The sequence below is a fragment of the Triplophysa dalaica genome, chromosome 15 (genome assembly GCF_015846415.1).
Source record: "Triplophysa dalaica isolate WHDGS20190420 chromosome 15, ASM1584641v1, whole genome shotgun sequence".
NCBI classification, from domain to species: Eukaryota; Metazoa; Chordata; class Actinopteri; order Cypriniformes; family Nemacheilidae; genus Triplophysa; species Triplophysa dalaica.
The window spans coordinates 2,414,652-2,430,003 of record NC_079556.1 but is presented as its reverse complement, the minus strand read 5'-3'; the positions used below and the strand labels follow the sequence as shown (position 1 = coordinate 2,430,003).

General features: G+C 38.4%; 3 protein-coding genes across 3 annotated transcripts; 1 reads left to right on the top strand and 2 right to left on the bottom strand.

The window, feature by feature from the left end:
• Positions 1 to 128: 128 nt before the first annotated feature.
• On the bottom strand, positions 129 to 7,734 carry LOC130437000 (F-box only protein 33). The gene is made up of 4 exons (XM_056768081.1): positions 6,975 to 7,734; positions 6,292 to 6,402; positions 5,254 to 5,921; positions 129 to 4,586 (listed from the first exon to the last, which is right to left on the bottom strand). The coding sequence occupies exons 1-4, from the start codon at positions 7,391 to 7,393 to the stop codon at positions 4,321 to 4,323; spliced, it is 1,464 nt and encodes a 487-aa protein (XP_056624059.1). The 5' UTR covers positions 7,394 to 7,734; the 3' UTR covers positions 129 to 4,320.
• Positions 7,735 to 8,880: 1,146 nt separating this feature from the next.
• Positions 8,881 to 11,142, top strand: fam177a1 (family with sequence similarity 177 member A1). Its single transcript, XM_056768790.1, has 5 exons — positions 8,881 to 9,039; positions 9,537 to 9,710; positions 9,805 to 9,871; positions 9,992 to 10,089; positions 10,174 to 11,142. Exons 1-5 carry the CDS (start codon positions 8,971 to 8,973, stop codon positions 10,372 to 10,374), a joined length of 609 nt encoding a protein of 202 aa, XP_056624768.1. The 5' UTR covers positions 8,881 to 8,970; the 3' UTR covers positions 10,375 to 11,142.
• Positions 10,991 to 15,327, bottom strand: ppp2r3c (protein phosphatase 2, regulatory subunit B'', gamma). The gene is made up of 13 exons (XM_056768789.1): positions 15,156 to 15,327; positions 14,484 to 14,608; positions 14,171 to 14,275; positions 13,943 to 14,055; positions 13,689 to 13,786; positions 13,468 to 13,538; positions 12,653 to 12,785; positions 12,500 to 12,555; positions 12,328 to 12,403; positions 12,080 to 12,216; positions 11,731 to 11,868; positions 11,545 to 11,604; positions 10,991 to 11,420 (listed from the first exon to the last, which is right to left on the bottom strand). The coding sequence occupies exons 1-13, from the start codon at positions 15,220 to 15,222 to the stop codon at positions 11,229 to 11,231; spliced, it is 1,371 nt and encodes a 456-aa protein (XP_056624767.1). The 5' UTR covers positions 15,223 to 15,327; the 3' UTR covers positions 10,991 to 11,228.
• Between the last annotated feature and the right edge of the window lie 25 nt (positions 15,328 to 15,352).

Below are 15,352 nucleotides of genomic sequence, written 5' to 3'. Positions count from 1 at the left end.
CACACCCACATTTATATTTTTTATTTAAAGTGAAGACTGACCCAGACATCTGACAGGTTTCCAGTTAGGGTTAAACATTTAATCAAAAAAAATTGTACTTTAGAGTTGAATGAAAACAGAGTCCATGCTGTTGTTTTTTAATGCTTTTATTTACCGATTAAAAGAAAATGCATTCGTTCAACATTAATTCGAATCAACATTCGGCTGGTTTACCCAATCTCTGTCAGTTAAGTTTTCATAGATTTTTCCTTCTTTATCGTGGAATCTCAAGATCACATTTCTCATTAAAAATCTTCCCACCTGGCATGTTCACACCTGTGCCAGAGTACTTCTTGTTTGCAGATGTACATATAAAATCCAATGCTATGTGCTCACCAGAGACAAAAAGTAGACAGAACACACCTGCCCAATTATTAAACATTTAAGATGGTAAAACCACTTTTGCAAAACAACAACGCTTATAAACTTTTTTCATGTTCATAAATTGAACCCGGACATGTGTTGCATAAAAGTATATACGTTGATATACATATATATACGCATATGCATGTTATGTTATCTTAGTTAACTCCCCGTTAAGTTTACAAGGTAGCAGCGTGGTCTTCGCACTGCTCGTGCCCCATGATGGCCACTTTTTTTTATTGCAAACTGTCCTGATTTTAAACAAATGCACAACATTCGTACCACTTATAACTGGGGCCTGCTGGCCAGTCTCACAGAGACCATGTCTGAAACCCACGGTCGCCCCTGAAACTGAGTTGGCTTCCGAAGAATCAAGATCTTAAAACAATATTAATAACAATAATAAGGCCAAGTATCATTGCAAGTTAGGTTATTTCTAGTTGAGTGACAGAAAACAAAAGAAAAAAGGAAATCAAGTTAAGAGCCACTGGATCATATGCATTTCATTTGCATAGTTTTTGACTTTGCTGTAGGCCAGCCAGAGAAAGAAATAAAGAGAGGCCTGTGTTGACCTAAAGTGGATATATGGTAATTTGGATTGTAGGTTTTACCGTAAAATGTTACCACACAAGAGAATCGAACAAAACTCCACTTCTGACCCCTCTGAAGGCTAGCGTGAGGTTTATCATTTATCATTAAGCAAGCTAACGGAAAAGCTCAAACAGGCAATTGTAACAATGTCGACTTTTCCCATACGGGGTTCATAGCAGCCTCTGTACATACAGCTTTCTCCGTACTACAAGAGATTGTGAAATGCATATAACGCTTCGGAAACTAAAAACAAAACCGTGGGATCAAACTGAGTTGTAACAAGCGACTGGTCATATCGTTCAAGAGTAAAAAATAAGCCGACCGCATCCACGACTTTCACTGCGGGACCAGTCGTACGCTGATTCCAGATCCCTACCGGAACGAAAGCGAATAAAAGAGTAAAAAAATAATCTGTTCATGCAGACATTTGGCCATTTTCGTTTTTATCTCCCCAGTGGAATGTTCCTAACACGTCTCATAGCAGCTTATAGGTCTGATAGAACCAACCTTGATTTTTCAATAGTTAAATTACATTCACTTTTCACAGTGAAACAGGTGCAAAAGAGATCTAACGCATGTTGACCCAAGTCACAGCACAGCTGTGGACCACCGCTCAAGTCCAACCTCCCATCCGTTGGTACATTATCTAATAGTAGTTGTCGTAATACAATATAAGCAGTAGTAGTAGTAGTACATCTTGGCCGATCAACCGTTGGCCCTGCCCTCTGCCAGCATGTGGGCACTTTGAAAAAACGTTGTATCACCGTGATCTTTGGCAGCTGGCGCAGATGCGCTGACAGAAGTTAAATCCAGTGACTGCTGAGAAGATTATTTCTCTGTGGAAACTTTCATGATGCGAGGCCTGAGCGATTGGACTTTTTCCTCCGTACGTCTAACAGAAACCCTGAGAAAGGCCGTTTCCTGTTCACTGCAGAAGAAGTGGTACACCTGCTTCTCGAATGTATGCGCTTTTTGAACGATTACACTACACACTCACAGAAAAAAAACTAGACGAAACACTGACGGTTTAAATAGGCTATGTCTTTGTATCGCTTGTCAAACGCTGTCTACAAATCATTAAACAGGGATGCGGAAGTGATGTGGGTTCGAAACGAAACCGGTTCTGGGTTTGTAGGCACGGTATGAACTCTTAAGCGGTTTGTAAGAAAGACCGACCTGCATTCCAGTCCTTATCCACCACGGAGCAAAATCAATATACAACAAGCTCTAAATCAAGTAAACACTTAGTTCAATTCTTTTTGGTGCTCTACTAAAATAGAAATGGGACTTTTGAAGAAATATACAGAATCCCACCACTGGCACTCATGTAAGAGATTCCCAACATGATGCGGTTCCCAACGTTCATAACAGCATTTCTGGCACCTATGCCAACATGCTCAAAACAGCATTTTTTAAGACCGTGGTTTATTAAAAATGGGCAAAATAACAACTGTGACAGATTTAAATCAGACCATTTTGCTTTCTGGTCACAATCAAAGCAGTTGTTGACATAGGTACCATAATAGCTTGTAATAAATCTTCACATTTATTAAGTGTAGAATAACATTTATCTAAACTCTTTGTGCAGGCCTTCACATGCTAAGAGCTGTTGGATGTCATTCGGTAACAGCTTAAAACCTCTCTTTGGACCACTGATCTAAACAAGATCATAAGCTAACTTCTATGTAACCCCCCTCAAACGGTTGCATATAGAGATCGTTCACGCTGTAATGTTCACTTTGGCTCTACGTTTGTCTTGAGTGCATGATGGCTTTCATTTCTAACCAGGTTTGGCTAAGATAACGTGCGTCTATGCCACCAAAAGACTGGAAGTTCTGAGGCCTTACAGAGTTAGAGAAGTAAAAAGGTACTTTGCTCTTCGACAAATCGCTTCAATAAAATAACGACATGCTCTTGAACTAGGGGGATTCTGCCACTTTCAGGAAGGCTTCAGACCGCTTCTCTCCACTTTGATTCTTAAAAACGCGAACAGACAATATACGTAAAAGCAAACGACATAATGAGATTTTCAATCTTACAGAGTATACTAGGGAAAATAAAAACCAGCAGCTTCTCAAGCGCATTCTGTTGGAAGAGCTTTCTCGTCTTCAAAAATCTACATCATCTCGCCCATCGACCCTCTAAACAAAGAGCTTTAACAAAAGCTATCGACTGGAAAAGTACCGCAAGTGCAGGAATCCTGAGATATGGAACAAGCAAACATCTGCCTCCCTCCATCTAATGTTTCACAGATGAAATACTGTAGTCTGGATTCAATCCATTCACGATGAGGATTACTCTCACGTCCATACGCTTCGCTGGGGAATCATGCACGAATGGCGCTCTATAAAAATGGTCGATTTAAACATCGAACAGATTGAATCCAAGGCTAAAAACATCAAGCAAGAATAAATAAAGGGGAGTTCGAAAGGCAACTGTGACTCCAGAAGAACAATTGAACTGACAGAACAGTTGATTGTTTTCACTCTCGCCAAAACATCATAACCATCATCTTCATTTTCCTTCCCATATAATTTTTGCCTACCTGAGACAGACGAAAAGACTTCATTAAAACAAAAACACAGAAAAAGGAGAGAACACACATACACACACACACACACACACACCTATGGCTGGGCCCAGATATTGTGCTGGAGGGCGGTCAGCATGCAGGTGTCACACACCAGACTGAAAACCTCTACGATTGGTTTCACCGGCAGAGGCGCATCTACTTCCAGGTTGAGAAAAACCAGCGGGAGTTACGTCCCGAACGTGTTGTTTCCACCTATCCTCAATTCCGCGTAACAACGACAACTGAGGAACAAAGAGGAAGGGATCTAACTGTAGCTGTGGATCAGACCCCGTCCCTCAACCGGAAGACTAATCTCCCGAAAGATCAACGAGAACGTGGGATTTCGTCATTTCGAAAGCCAAGAAGGATCGACTTATAGTTTGAGGTAACTCCACGCTTTCTAGGGGAAACCAACAAACGGACGAAAAGCGAGAGGATAAACGACTCGTTGTACAACTTTTAAGCTAGCTTAAAAAAGCCCCTCTCTACCATTCACTCGTTCAGCTACTAAACCAATACCCAACTACACGCTTCTTGTAATAAGCAGGATATATAGATATAGATATAAATATAGAGCTAATACTGATTAAACACAGCACATATAAAGGATTAATTTACACTACAAGGAAAACAAAACAAAAAAATCAAAAAGCAATGAAAAGAAAGAATATGTAAAATGAGAAAGGGCGCATTTAGTGAACAATCACCAAGCACAGGGTTAGAAAGGGTTTTTGGGCCTTGCGGCCCCGGTGCGTCTACATGCCAGCGCTGAAGCTCTGCATCTCGCGGTGGAAGTGCTGAGTGGGCTCGTTCAGGACGATGCTGTTGTCTATGGAGGGACGCCAGGCGCGGTCCAAGCCCAAGGACACCTCCTTGACCAGATTGTGGACGGGGTCGCCCTCGATGTACACCGACTGGTCTGGGTCGAAGTCAATGCTCTCTTCGGACACCTCCAGGACTTTGAGGTTGGAGCCACGCAGACGAGAAATGGCCACGAGGTTGTGGGACCACACGGTGTAACCTTTGACGCAAAAGAAATGTGAGAACATAATAGCGCAACATATAAAATGTAAAGATACAGTTTGCTTCACTGATTCTTAAAACACGTGACACAAAGGTGTTTATGTACAAAGGAATTATGGTTTTTATGAATTACCCCGTAAACTGATTTTCAAATCCATCTATTAAATTACAAAAAGTCCGATGGTGTTGACAAAATAAACCCATTAAGCTTATAGAAAACAATTTTCACAGTTTGCTAGACTGTGTGGCATTTACTCACTTAAGTATAAGATGAAAAAAGAATCGGGTTGTCATATGTCAAAAAAAAATCGAATGAAGGTTGATTTTAATATTGTCTGTTTTTACATATTTCTTTAAAAAATATTAAAAAGTGAGATACAAGAAATGTTTTATTTTAGATACATACTGCGATTTCTGATTTAATCTATATGCAATATTAAGGATATGGTCTGAGGACAGGTAGCTTAGGTGTTGTAATATAGTTTTATAAATATAATATATAATATATAATGACAAATGATAGCAAATTCATCATTTTTAAACACTAATTGAAATAAGAACATTCAAGCAATTAAATGGAAATTCTGCTGTTTTCACCTGTTGTCACGTGCCTCAAGAATAAATAAATCACCAACAATTAATACGTTTTCGAAAACTCTTATTACCATGGATGATCAAGACAGCAAGGTGCACACAGCGCCAGGTGAGCAGAACCAGCGGGTCCTCGTTGCGATTGACGCTGAGATCGGGAAATCCGGCGTCGTCTCTCATCAAGATGAAGTGGGTGAGGGTTTTGTGGTACTGCTGTGAGATGAGCTCCACGACACCATCTGTCACCAGCGTGCTGTAGCTGTCGAGGTGGATCCTCTCGAGGGGAATGCTGGGCTTCAGAACGCGCAGAAGATCCTGGCTGCAAACGTCCATAGCCATGATGTAGACGCGCAGGTTTGTGCTGCAGCGGACCAGGGCTTTCCAATCCTCCTCGGTGGTCATACCGTCCAAAGGCTTGACATCTAAAGCGGTGCCGTTGAGCAGGAGGGAGAGGCGATGGAGAGGAGCTCGGTCAGCGGAGGCAAGGAGACGGCACATGTCGGAGGTGAAGTCGCAGAAGTCCAGAGACAAAGAGCGTAGGTGAACGAGCCTCTCCAGCTCGACCGTGGACACCAGGCTGGGCAGCTGGTTATCTAGCAGGCTGAGGTGCTCGAGCGAGCTGGTGCTGGCGTTAGAGAGAGAGGCCAGCGAGCGGGGGGTCACCACGCCGAGCATGAACGCAGACGACAACCACTTCATCTGCCTGCTGTTGGACAGGATCTCTTCAAAGAGCAGCTGGATTCTAAAAGACAGAAAAGACAATTATCATATCTTCGCAATCATATGATTTAAGACTTTCAGCATAAAGTTTCTAAATATGCATACTACTCAAAGCGTACTAAAACACTTGTAGCACACTACATGGAATACAGCATCCCGTAATGCATTGCACTTGACACGACCCGTCATATCATTTGATGAATGCCAGACACAACATTAAGTGTCAATTATGCATGTGACATACTACATTATGTAAAATACATCATTTATAACATGTAGTTTGCTCAAAAAGTTACCTGTAAGATGGATAATATTTCCCAAATTTAATGATAAAGTCCTTAATGTTGTACACCATGACACCACTAAGTATTGAAAAAATGGCATTAACATACTCTTTTATTTTCTTGCCCCCTTGGTCGACCTGGTTGAGGTAAGAGCTGTCCAAAATGCCATCATCCTGCAGAATGCATGTGTCACCATACAAACTCAATGTCTGGAGATGTCTGGAGAGAGACGTCCAATTATTAGAAAGAACATTATGATTATACCATTAACATAACACAATTCCACACAAGATAGAAACACTAATGCCAAACTAGTGTTGTCAGTTTACAACAAAACACAAAAGGGAGGAAAACAACAGACACCAAATGCATCACAATAGTTCACACATGGACAGCTCACAACACAAAAGCAACTGCGCGGAATTTTCAGGAAACATCTATATTCAGCTTTTTCTGTTCTTTCCGCATAACATAAAGCCTGCTGTGTAAATGGCAAACAGCATGTGAGTGCTGAGCTTTGAATACTAGGCATTCACATGATGTTTGGCATGTCAGACATCGGAGTTAGATTTTTCACAGGCATAATAATGAACACGTCCCGCAGATGATCACAAAGCAAGCGGCCATGCGATGCTTCAGATGTTCACGCGCAGGGGAGGAAAGACACGGGAGCGTTACGTAATGCGCAAGGTTTGTTTATGAGCGCGCGCCATGGCTGGTGCCTAGCAGATGCAAGCAAAACAAACCAGGCAACGATTTATCACCGGTGCAACGTCAAAGCACGCACTCACCTGTTATTACGCAGACCACCGAGCACGCACAACACCTGATCCAAATATGTCACCATCGCATCCTTCCAGCGCTCCGCGAACTGCGGGTCGCTCTCGACGGACTCCGTTCCGCCGTTCAGCGGACTTAAATACCCGTCCACCGGGGCGAACTCCAGCCGCAGCTCCCGCACAAACGAGCCGAACTTCCGCATGAGGAACTCTAACCGCGGGGTTTGTTCTGATCCAGAGCCCCCTCCGTTGGTTCCTCCGCCGACTCGCAGCTTGAGCTCCGTCCACAGCGCAGGGTAGAAGAGACACTCCCTCCAGCGGGAGCACACGGCCGAGGCCCGGAGCTTTTCACGGTCCGATAGGAATGAGAATATGTGAACGATGAGCTCGCTAGGTAACGCCAAGGCTCCGATGCTAGTGCACAGAGCCATGGCGGTAGGCTATAAAGATGCGATGAAGGTTAAAAACGTAACCGTTATACGATTCCGCGCCTCTCGTTCCTCGCCCGTATGAACGTCTGCTACGCGCTGCTGCTGCTTGTGGTCAAAACAAACAACTGCGCGATTAGGCTTTGCTATCAATACTACTGGACCAAACCATTTTCAATTCATTACAGGGGGCGGAAATCTCTTTTAGGGAGATGTGTACGTAAGGGAGCTGAAGGGAAGGATGAAGACGGTATGTTTCTATGTAAATAGAATTCAAAAAACAACTGTGTATTTAACAGTGGCTTATTTAACGCAGTATTTCGCCTGTTAGTAAATACATTGGTTGGAAGGTTATAATGGTTTCTTCCGAAAATGCCTTATTTTTGCCGAACATCAAACGGCCAATAGAGGGCACTCTTCTTAACTTAAAAAGCTGATATTCGGCATACTTTACATTTGAAAATAGACGTTTAAAAATACAGAATTACAGTATTCGTTAGAATAAATGAATACTAAATAAACGCGAAATAAAAGTATAGACAGGCCATTTTTTCTTAATTACTTTCTTAGTCAATGATTAATCACGTTGAAGAAAACGAGTCTTAAATATGCGCAATTATTCTGATTCACTATCATTTTAAAGAGATATTCGTTCATGATGTGTTATTGGATAATTGAAGGTTTATTAAAAATTATTTCGAATAAAAGAGCAAGAAAATAATTGTATTATTATAGCGCAATTATATGAACGTTTTACTGAATAAGTGGCATTATAAGAACCCAATAAGGAAATAGAGGGAGGATGTTATAACTTCTTTACAAACATTGTACCAAAAAGGGAAATAAATGATTTCCAAATACTTGTACCAAGCTATTTCGTGGCTCTCTGAAAATGGCTTTGCACAGTACATGTTGGTATTGCCGTGGTATATGTCTGAAATCATATTGTTAGAATTTTAATGTGTACGAAACAGATTCATTTAATTGCTTTGACTTGCATTCATTTATATTTTAATAAAATATTTTGTATATTTTGTGTAAACCTGTTCTTGTGTGCGTCGAAATAGGTTACTACTACTAATAATACAAATATTATTTTATTGATGACAACACGAATACCGAACATAGCATAGCAAAACAGTAAAATGAAAAAGTGACATTAATTGTGGACAGGTAATGTTGTAACATGATAAAATCATTTTTTATTTGTTTCATTTAACATAAATAAATTTTAACATAAATATTTAACATAAATATTTTTATCTTTTCATAATGATGCAGTAAGGTATTACTTTTTTCGTTCTTCAACAAAAAACAGCGATTTAAGGAAAGAGTTTAGTTCCTTGAAAAGACGCAAATTTAGGTATTGTTTTTGCTAAAAAAAAATGTAAATAAAGAATTTTCCTTATAGAATAACAAAGTTCATCAGGTGTTCAATAGCTGTGTCTTTTGGGTTATATGATAAAATCTATACAAATCAAATTTGTCTGCTTGTGACGTCACTTCCTGTTTGACGCCGCTACGAGGAAATGCACGAGCGAGCTTGAAGAAAGAAAATAACAGAAAGGCTGGAAGACGACATGGCTGAACTGTCACTGTACCTCACAAACGTCAATGTATCTCTGGGACAAACTATGGACACAGACAAGGTACAAATAAAGATGACTGAGTCTTCATAGAATTAAACGTTATTTGACTAAAGTACCACAGTCGATTTACATGATTCTACTTCCTTGTTCGTTTCATTGTTGCTTAGCAAGTTGTTGAACAAGTTTGTTCATACACATGTGATGTCATATGTAAATGTAATAATTAAGGTTTGCTTTACGTTATTAAATGTTTACATTGGAAATATGAATATATTACATTTTAATTATTAATGAAATACTTATTACCTATCAATCTGAGAATTGCATTAGAAGTGCATTTTACATCAATCGTCATGGTAACGTGTCATGTATAAATATAATGAAGATGTATGTTTTACTTTTATTGAAATTATTCCATTAGTTTTATGTGTAAATATTATATTTGATCTATAAATGAAATACTATGCATCTCGTAATTGCATTTTCCTTATTAAATAAGTATCTTAAAAACACACGGTTGTAAACCATTTCATGGTAAATTGTCTTTTTTGGTTAAGACCACTGCTGTAGTGAAAGACTTTGAAAATGTGGAACTTGGAGATCTTGGGAAAAAGCCGGCCAAGATTCCTCGCAGAACCATCTACTTTGCAAGTGGTGAAACCATGGAGGAGTACAGTACAGATGAGGAAGAAGAGGAAGAGCCGCAGCAAAAGAACATTTCAGTTGAGTCTGTAAGTGACATTAAATCATGATTTGCCAAACTTTTGTGACTTTCTATATATGAAAAATATCAGGCATATAGTGAGGTACCTTCTCGGATTTTAGTCAAAGCTGACCTGGGGTCCGTACTTCTGGTTCCAAATGTGGAGGGTGGCCACCTCTACCATCTCAGGTAAGGAAATATTAAATATAAATGAATGTTCAGTCTATGTTAATTAGTATTATGCGATCACATACAATTTATTCAAGGTTGTGAGTGGTTGGTGTTTTTTGTTTTGTTTTCCAATCTCAGTTTGTGACTATCTTGGTGAAAGAATGGCATCACTGCTGGGAATCACCACACCAAAATATCAGTATGCAATTGATGAATACTACAGGATGAAGAAAGAGGTATGTGCACTGTATTAATGAATAATGTTTGCCATGCAAAATATGTTATAATTTGTTATACAACTGAAAAATGAATGCTGATAGGAAGAAGAGGAGGAGGAAGAGAACCGGCTCTCTGAGGAGGCGGAGCATAATTTCGACAAGCTGCACGGTCAAGAGAGCCAGAATCCAAAGATTGAGCAACCAGAAGCAACTGCTTCTTATGTGAATGTGACCTTTGAACTTGAACAAGAATCCCATACCACATCTGATGCCAATAAAGTGCCTGCCCCTATTCCCTCCTAAAATACTGTTCAAATGATTGAGCACATCAAGAAAATTTGACCTTATTTATAGACCATAGGTACAGTGTTTGCTAGTTTTCTTTTTTACCATATATGAAGTTGACCATTGAAGTCATATTCATGAAGTTAACAACTGAATGTGAAGGTAACTTGCCGTTTATGCATAGCTGACAGTAGGTCCTCTTTCAATGCAAGCCTTTTTATGTTACAAAACATTTCTGAAATACATACATTAAACCTTTCGATATATATTCAATACATAAGCAGGATTTTTGAATGATCTTACTGCAATTATAAACTCTAAAAAAGCCAACTTAACACAATCAACCGCATGGATCATCAATCCTGAAAGTGCTGTCAATATAAGACATGATTAATATTTCATTTCAATTTTTTATTTTCTTCTGTGTTTCTTTTGATGTGTAGAGTTGTTGAAAACAGTGTAAGTGGTCAAATGGGAACCACTTTCTTTAATATGGGTCATACAATTGTTATTTTTCTAACCAAATACCCCTTTATTGTAAACACAACATGTTCTGGATTGCATGTCAATGTGTGCTATAACTATCATGCCACAATTAAGAATTAGAAATTCCTCAAAAAAAAATCCAATTGCATTTCATTTTAGAAAACTGTATAATTTATTTGTCAATAAAAATAATCGCATCACATAGAAGAAAACACACCCACTTTTAAATAATGTAGGTGAATAAAATACAATCCTTTTTGTACATAATATTACTTAATAAACACTTCAATATACAAGCAAGCTATTCTGTATATTCCTCTTGTGAGTTTTTTCTTGTCCAGAGCTACAGTTGGTCTCAAATACAATTAATGTGACAGGAAATTATGTCATGTGTCATCCAAATCAGCTGCGTTGCTGTCAGTGTCATTAGCCACCAGCACCTCTCTGTTCTCATAACTCCAGAAACCATTGAGATCAATAAGAATACTTGGGACTGTATCGCCCTGTCCACTGTTCACTAGGTCCTGTAGTGTGATCTTGTAAGGATCCTTGGGCTTTACCATATCAAAGATTTCATCCTGTATACATATGAATGCAAATCATGATCTACTGATGGCAATACCGGAATCCGGAATTATAATTACCACATAAATTGTCAACATAATGTAAAATGCAGTATTTAAAAAGCAAAATGCTTTGTACCTTAACATCCTGAAAAGAAACTGGCTCTTGTCCGTGGATTTTCATCTGTTCCTGAATAGCCTGATATCACACATAAACCAGTGAATGTCACTTAAATATTACCCCCTTTAAATAACTCATGTGATTCTATCCAGCATACAGTATATACTGTATGATATTTGAATCCTTTCAAAACGGTTTTCTTACCCTGAAAAAGTAGTTGAGGGCAAAGACGTTAAGGTATCCTTTGTTTTCCATGTCCAGCAGTTTGAAAATATACTGGAGGGCCGCAGGTTCTTTCCTGTTCTCCAGAGCCAGCACAAAGTCTAGATAGGTTTTATAGTCCTAAATGGGGGTGTTGAAAACATGTGAATTACATGACTCAAGAGACAAAGGAAATACATTCATTAGTTATGCTTTTAGATGAGAAATGTTGGGAATTATTCATTTTCTGTATAACATGTTGTGCTTTGGATGAACATTACCAAGTTACAAACATCTACTTCAGCTGCTACAGATTGAAAGTGATTAAAATGATGAAGTCTGAAGGTTTTACCATTTCACCATCGTAGGTTAGGCATTCTTGATAGACACGGTCTAGGAAAACACTAGTTAGGGTTCCTGTGCCATAGCGAGACAGTTCTTCCTTACTGAGCATTCCATTGTGGTCCTTATCGAGATTAAGGTACTGACCTGTCAACATGAAGACTTACAGTCAGACTTCAAAGACAAGCAACAATTGCTTAAATTATAATAGCTTTTCCCCTGTGCAGTCTGTATACTATATGTATTCTGCAGGCATACCATAAACTCGAAGGGCAGAAGGTGCAGAAAACCAGTTGGACTCCTGACTCTCTTTTGATAGGTCCTCATCTCTAAGCTGTGATATAAAACATTACATTTAAAAAAAATGTAAAGAACAGATACAGACTATATGAGTTTTCTAGGTTTACTTGAGCAAGAATTCATGCACTACCTCAAGTAGGTCATCCAAGAAACTGCAAGCCAGGATGTCCTGAATCTTTATTTTCCCTGTAGGTAAAAAACAGATGTATGCGTTATAGCTCTTACCAGGTCAAAATCTAAAAAAACATCTGAATGTAAATTTAACAGCATACATGGTACGTACCAGTGTGCAGTGGATCAAGGAAAAAGAAGAACTTTCGGACAGCGGTGCAAACATAGAACGAATAGAAGGATTTCTCCAAGCCATCCAGTTGTGGGAGTGTGGGAATCAACTCTAGAATATAATTCTCTAAGTCCTACACAAAAACACAGGAACACATTGATTATATGAATTTAAAGCTCAAGTCGTGAAGCGATACTTATCTTAAAGTGATACTTCAGCCAAAAATGTAAGTTCTGTCATCATTTACTCACCTTCGAGTTGTTGAATGTGTAAACATTTCTTTGTTCTGATGAACACATAGAAAGATATTTGGAACAATGTTTATAACCGAACAGATCTTAACACCCATTGACTACCATAGTAGGGGAAAAAAATGGTAGTCAAAAGTGCCCCAGAAGTGTTTGCTGTCATTCTTCAAAATGTCTTCTTTTGTGTTCAACAGAACAAAAAAATGATAAAGTATTTTTTTAACTATGGTAGTCGATGGGTGTTGAGATCTGTTTGGTCATAAGCATTTTTCCAAATATATTTCTCTGTCTTATCGGAACAAAGAAATGTATACACATTTGGAACAACTCGAAGGTGAGTGATAACAGAATTTTCATTTTTGCGTGAAGTATCCCGTTAAGTTCAATTCAGCTTTATTTATATAGCGCATTTCGCAATGTTTCATTATTCCAAAGCAGCTTTACAGGAAGAAAAACAAACATTTACAAAAGTTAGTACTAGGATTAAAATAACAAGGGTCCATCTTTCTTCAAAGTAAATATTGAGAATGTATACTGTGTTTCTGAGGATGGCATGAGATTACTTACTGATTCACGAAGATAACCCTGACCTGCCACATCATAAAGGCTTAAACCAATCCTGGTCTGGTGAAGCCACACTAACAGAGAGTAAATGCAGATTAATCCATGATTCATCAATACACCTTTATTATTATGTTCAGACTAAACTAAAAGACTTTCAATAATAATACCATGACCTCATAATAAAGGAATTCAGTAAGATCTAAATTCACAAAATCTATGACTACCTTTTCTCATGACATAGTTGAAGAACTGCATAATTGATATCCGCCCGTATGGATCATTATGAAGCAGTTTGGCGTAGACTCTAGCCGTGAAGAACAACCTACAGGGGTGTGTGAGGATTGAGATAGAACAAGCTAGCTGAATTAAATATACTTACCACCTACAAATTATAATGTGGTAATTACCATGCCTTATTTAGTGTTATAAATAAAAAAAGATTCATAAAAAAACGCTCATTATCTTGTGATTCACATACTTGCATTTTGCCCCTGCCTTTTCTCCAACCTTTAGAAAACTCTCATAACTGATCATGGCCTCATCGCCTGATGTGGGTGGCACTTGATGTTTATCAAGCAGAAACCAAAGATTCTGTATGAAGAAAATTTGTATTAAGAGTATTTAAACTAAAACAAATAAGTATTTATACACTATACTACATATATGCACAAAACAAAAACAGGGTTTAGTCAAGATACTCCCTTACTTGTAACTCCTCATTATCCAGCAGTTCACGGCTCTTCCTCTGAAGAAACACTGCCCTCGACTCTTCTCTGAGCTTTTGCAGCAAGACTTCATCTTCTGCGGGGAGCTGACATGAAATATTGTGAAATTAAAATCACTAAAAGCAATGAGAACTTCAACACAAAAAAGAAAACAGCGCTTGTCAAGCCATTGATTGTATAAGGTATTTTGAAAAGGTCAATCGTAACATTTGAAATATAATGTTAAAGATCTCCCACTGACACAATACAATCTATTTATTTCTGTCATTGATAAAAATACCTAAAACAACTCACCCTGTAGTAGAAACGCGGGATGTGTTTAAATGAGCTCCTTTCATTCCGACCCCCTTTCCATTCAGTATAATATTTGGTGAACAGTTTGGTTTCCTCCTCTGTCTTCTCTTCATCTGTCCTGTCATCTAGACAGACATCAGGATTGATTTTTACACACATTATCAATTAAGTAACAAAATGTCATTTATTAAATGCATCATAACAGGTTTTATATATTATTGTACATAATTTAAAAAGAAATATATCTTTAAATTGCTTTATTTGTATGAGAAATTCACCATTTCAAACATATTCTGCACATCTTTCACTATGTTATTGACAGTACATTAGTCTTAAGTGATGTTTACATCATCAAATATGTATTTTCCATTGTTTTAGCATAGAAACATGTTAACTGTTTAATTTGTAGTAAGTAACTACGGATTCTATAAAACAGTCAAAGAGTTGCAACACAGAAATAAATAAGAATCTCCCCAAATTGTGGATGAATCTACAATATTTCCACCAAAATAACAGTTACTTCAACTCCTGTTACTATAGCAAAACCAAAGTAATTTTATTAAACAAGTCTTTAAAAAAATTTGACTGAAAAGTGTCCACTTACTGACCAGATTTCACTAAACATCTCTGAAGTTACTGACTAACTAGCTCGCTAGCATGTCATTGTTTTACCTTTGTTAGCAGAGGCGAGTCGGCTTTTTAGTAAATCCTTCCAATGTGCAGTTTTGTCGTTGGCCATGACTAACTTTATCTCATTATAATATTTTTAAAGAAAATGGGTTAAATGTCTCTAGCGTGTTTACGTTTCCTCGAACGCTTGGCAACTATGTTCGCCGGTGTTGACGTGCAGGCGCGGTTACGTCATCAGG

Coding starts and splice junctions, on each gene's coding strand:
- LOC130437000 (XM_056768081.1), bottom strand. CDS start 7,393: ATGGCTCTGTGCACTAGCATCGGAGCCTTGGCGTTACCTAGCGAGCTC. Junction 6,403..6,974: donor GGTGGTCTGCGTAATAACAG/GTGAGTGCGTGC, acceptor GTCTCTCTCCAG/ACATCTCCAGACATTGAGTT. Junction 5,922..6,291: donor GGGGGCAAGAAAATAAAAGA/GTATGTTAATGC, acceptor TCTGTCTTTTAG/AATCCAGCTGCTCTTTGAAG.
- fam177a1 (XM_056768790.1), top strand. CDS start 8,971: ATGGCTGAACTGTCACTGTACCTCACAAACGTCAATGTATCTCTGGGA. Junction 9,872..9,991: donor GGCCACCTCTACCATCTCAG/GTAAGGAAATAT, acceptor TTCCAATCTCAG/TTTGTGACTATCTTGGTGAA. Junction 10,090..10,173: donor ACTACAGGATGAAGAAAGAG/GTATGTGCACTG, acceptor GAATGCTGATAG/GAAGAAGAGGAGGAGGAAGA.
- ppp2r3c (XM_056768789.1), bottom strand. CDS start 15,222: ATGGCCAACGACAAAACTGCACATTGGAAGGATTTACTAAAAAGCCGA. Junction 14,056..14,170: donor TGGATAATGAGGAGTTACAA/GTAAGGGAGTAT, acceptor TTCTTCATACAG/AATCTTTGGTTTCTGCTTGA. Junction 12,556..12,652: donor CCTTGATCCACTGCACACTG/GTACGTACCATG, acceptor TTTTACCTACAG/GGAAAATAAAGATTCAGGAC.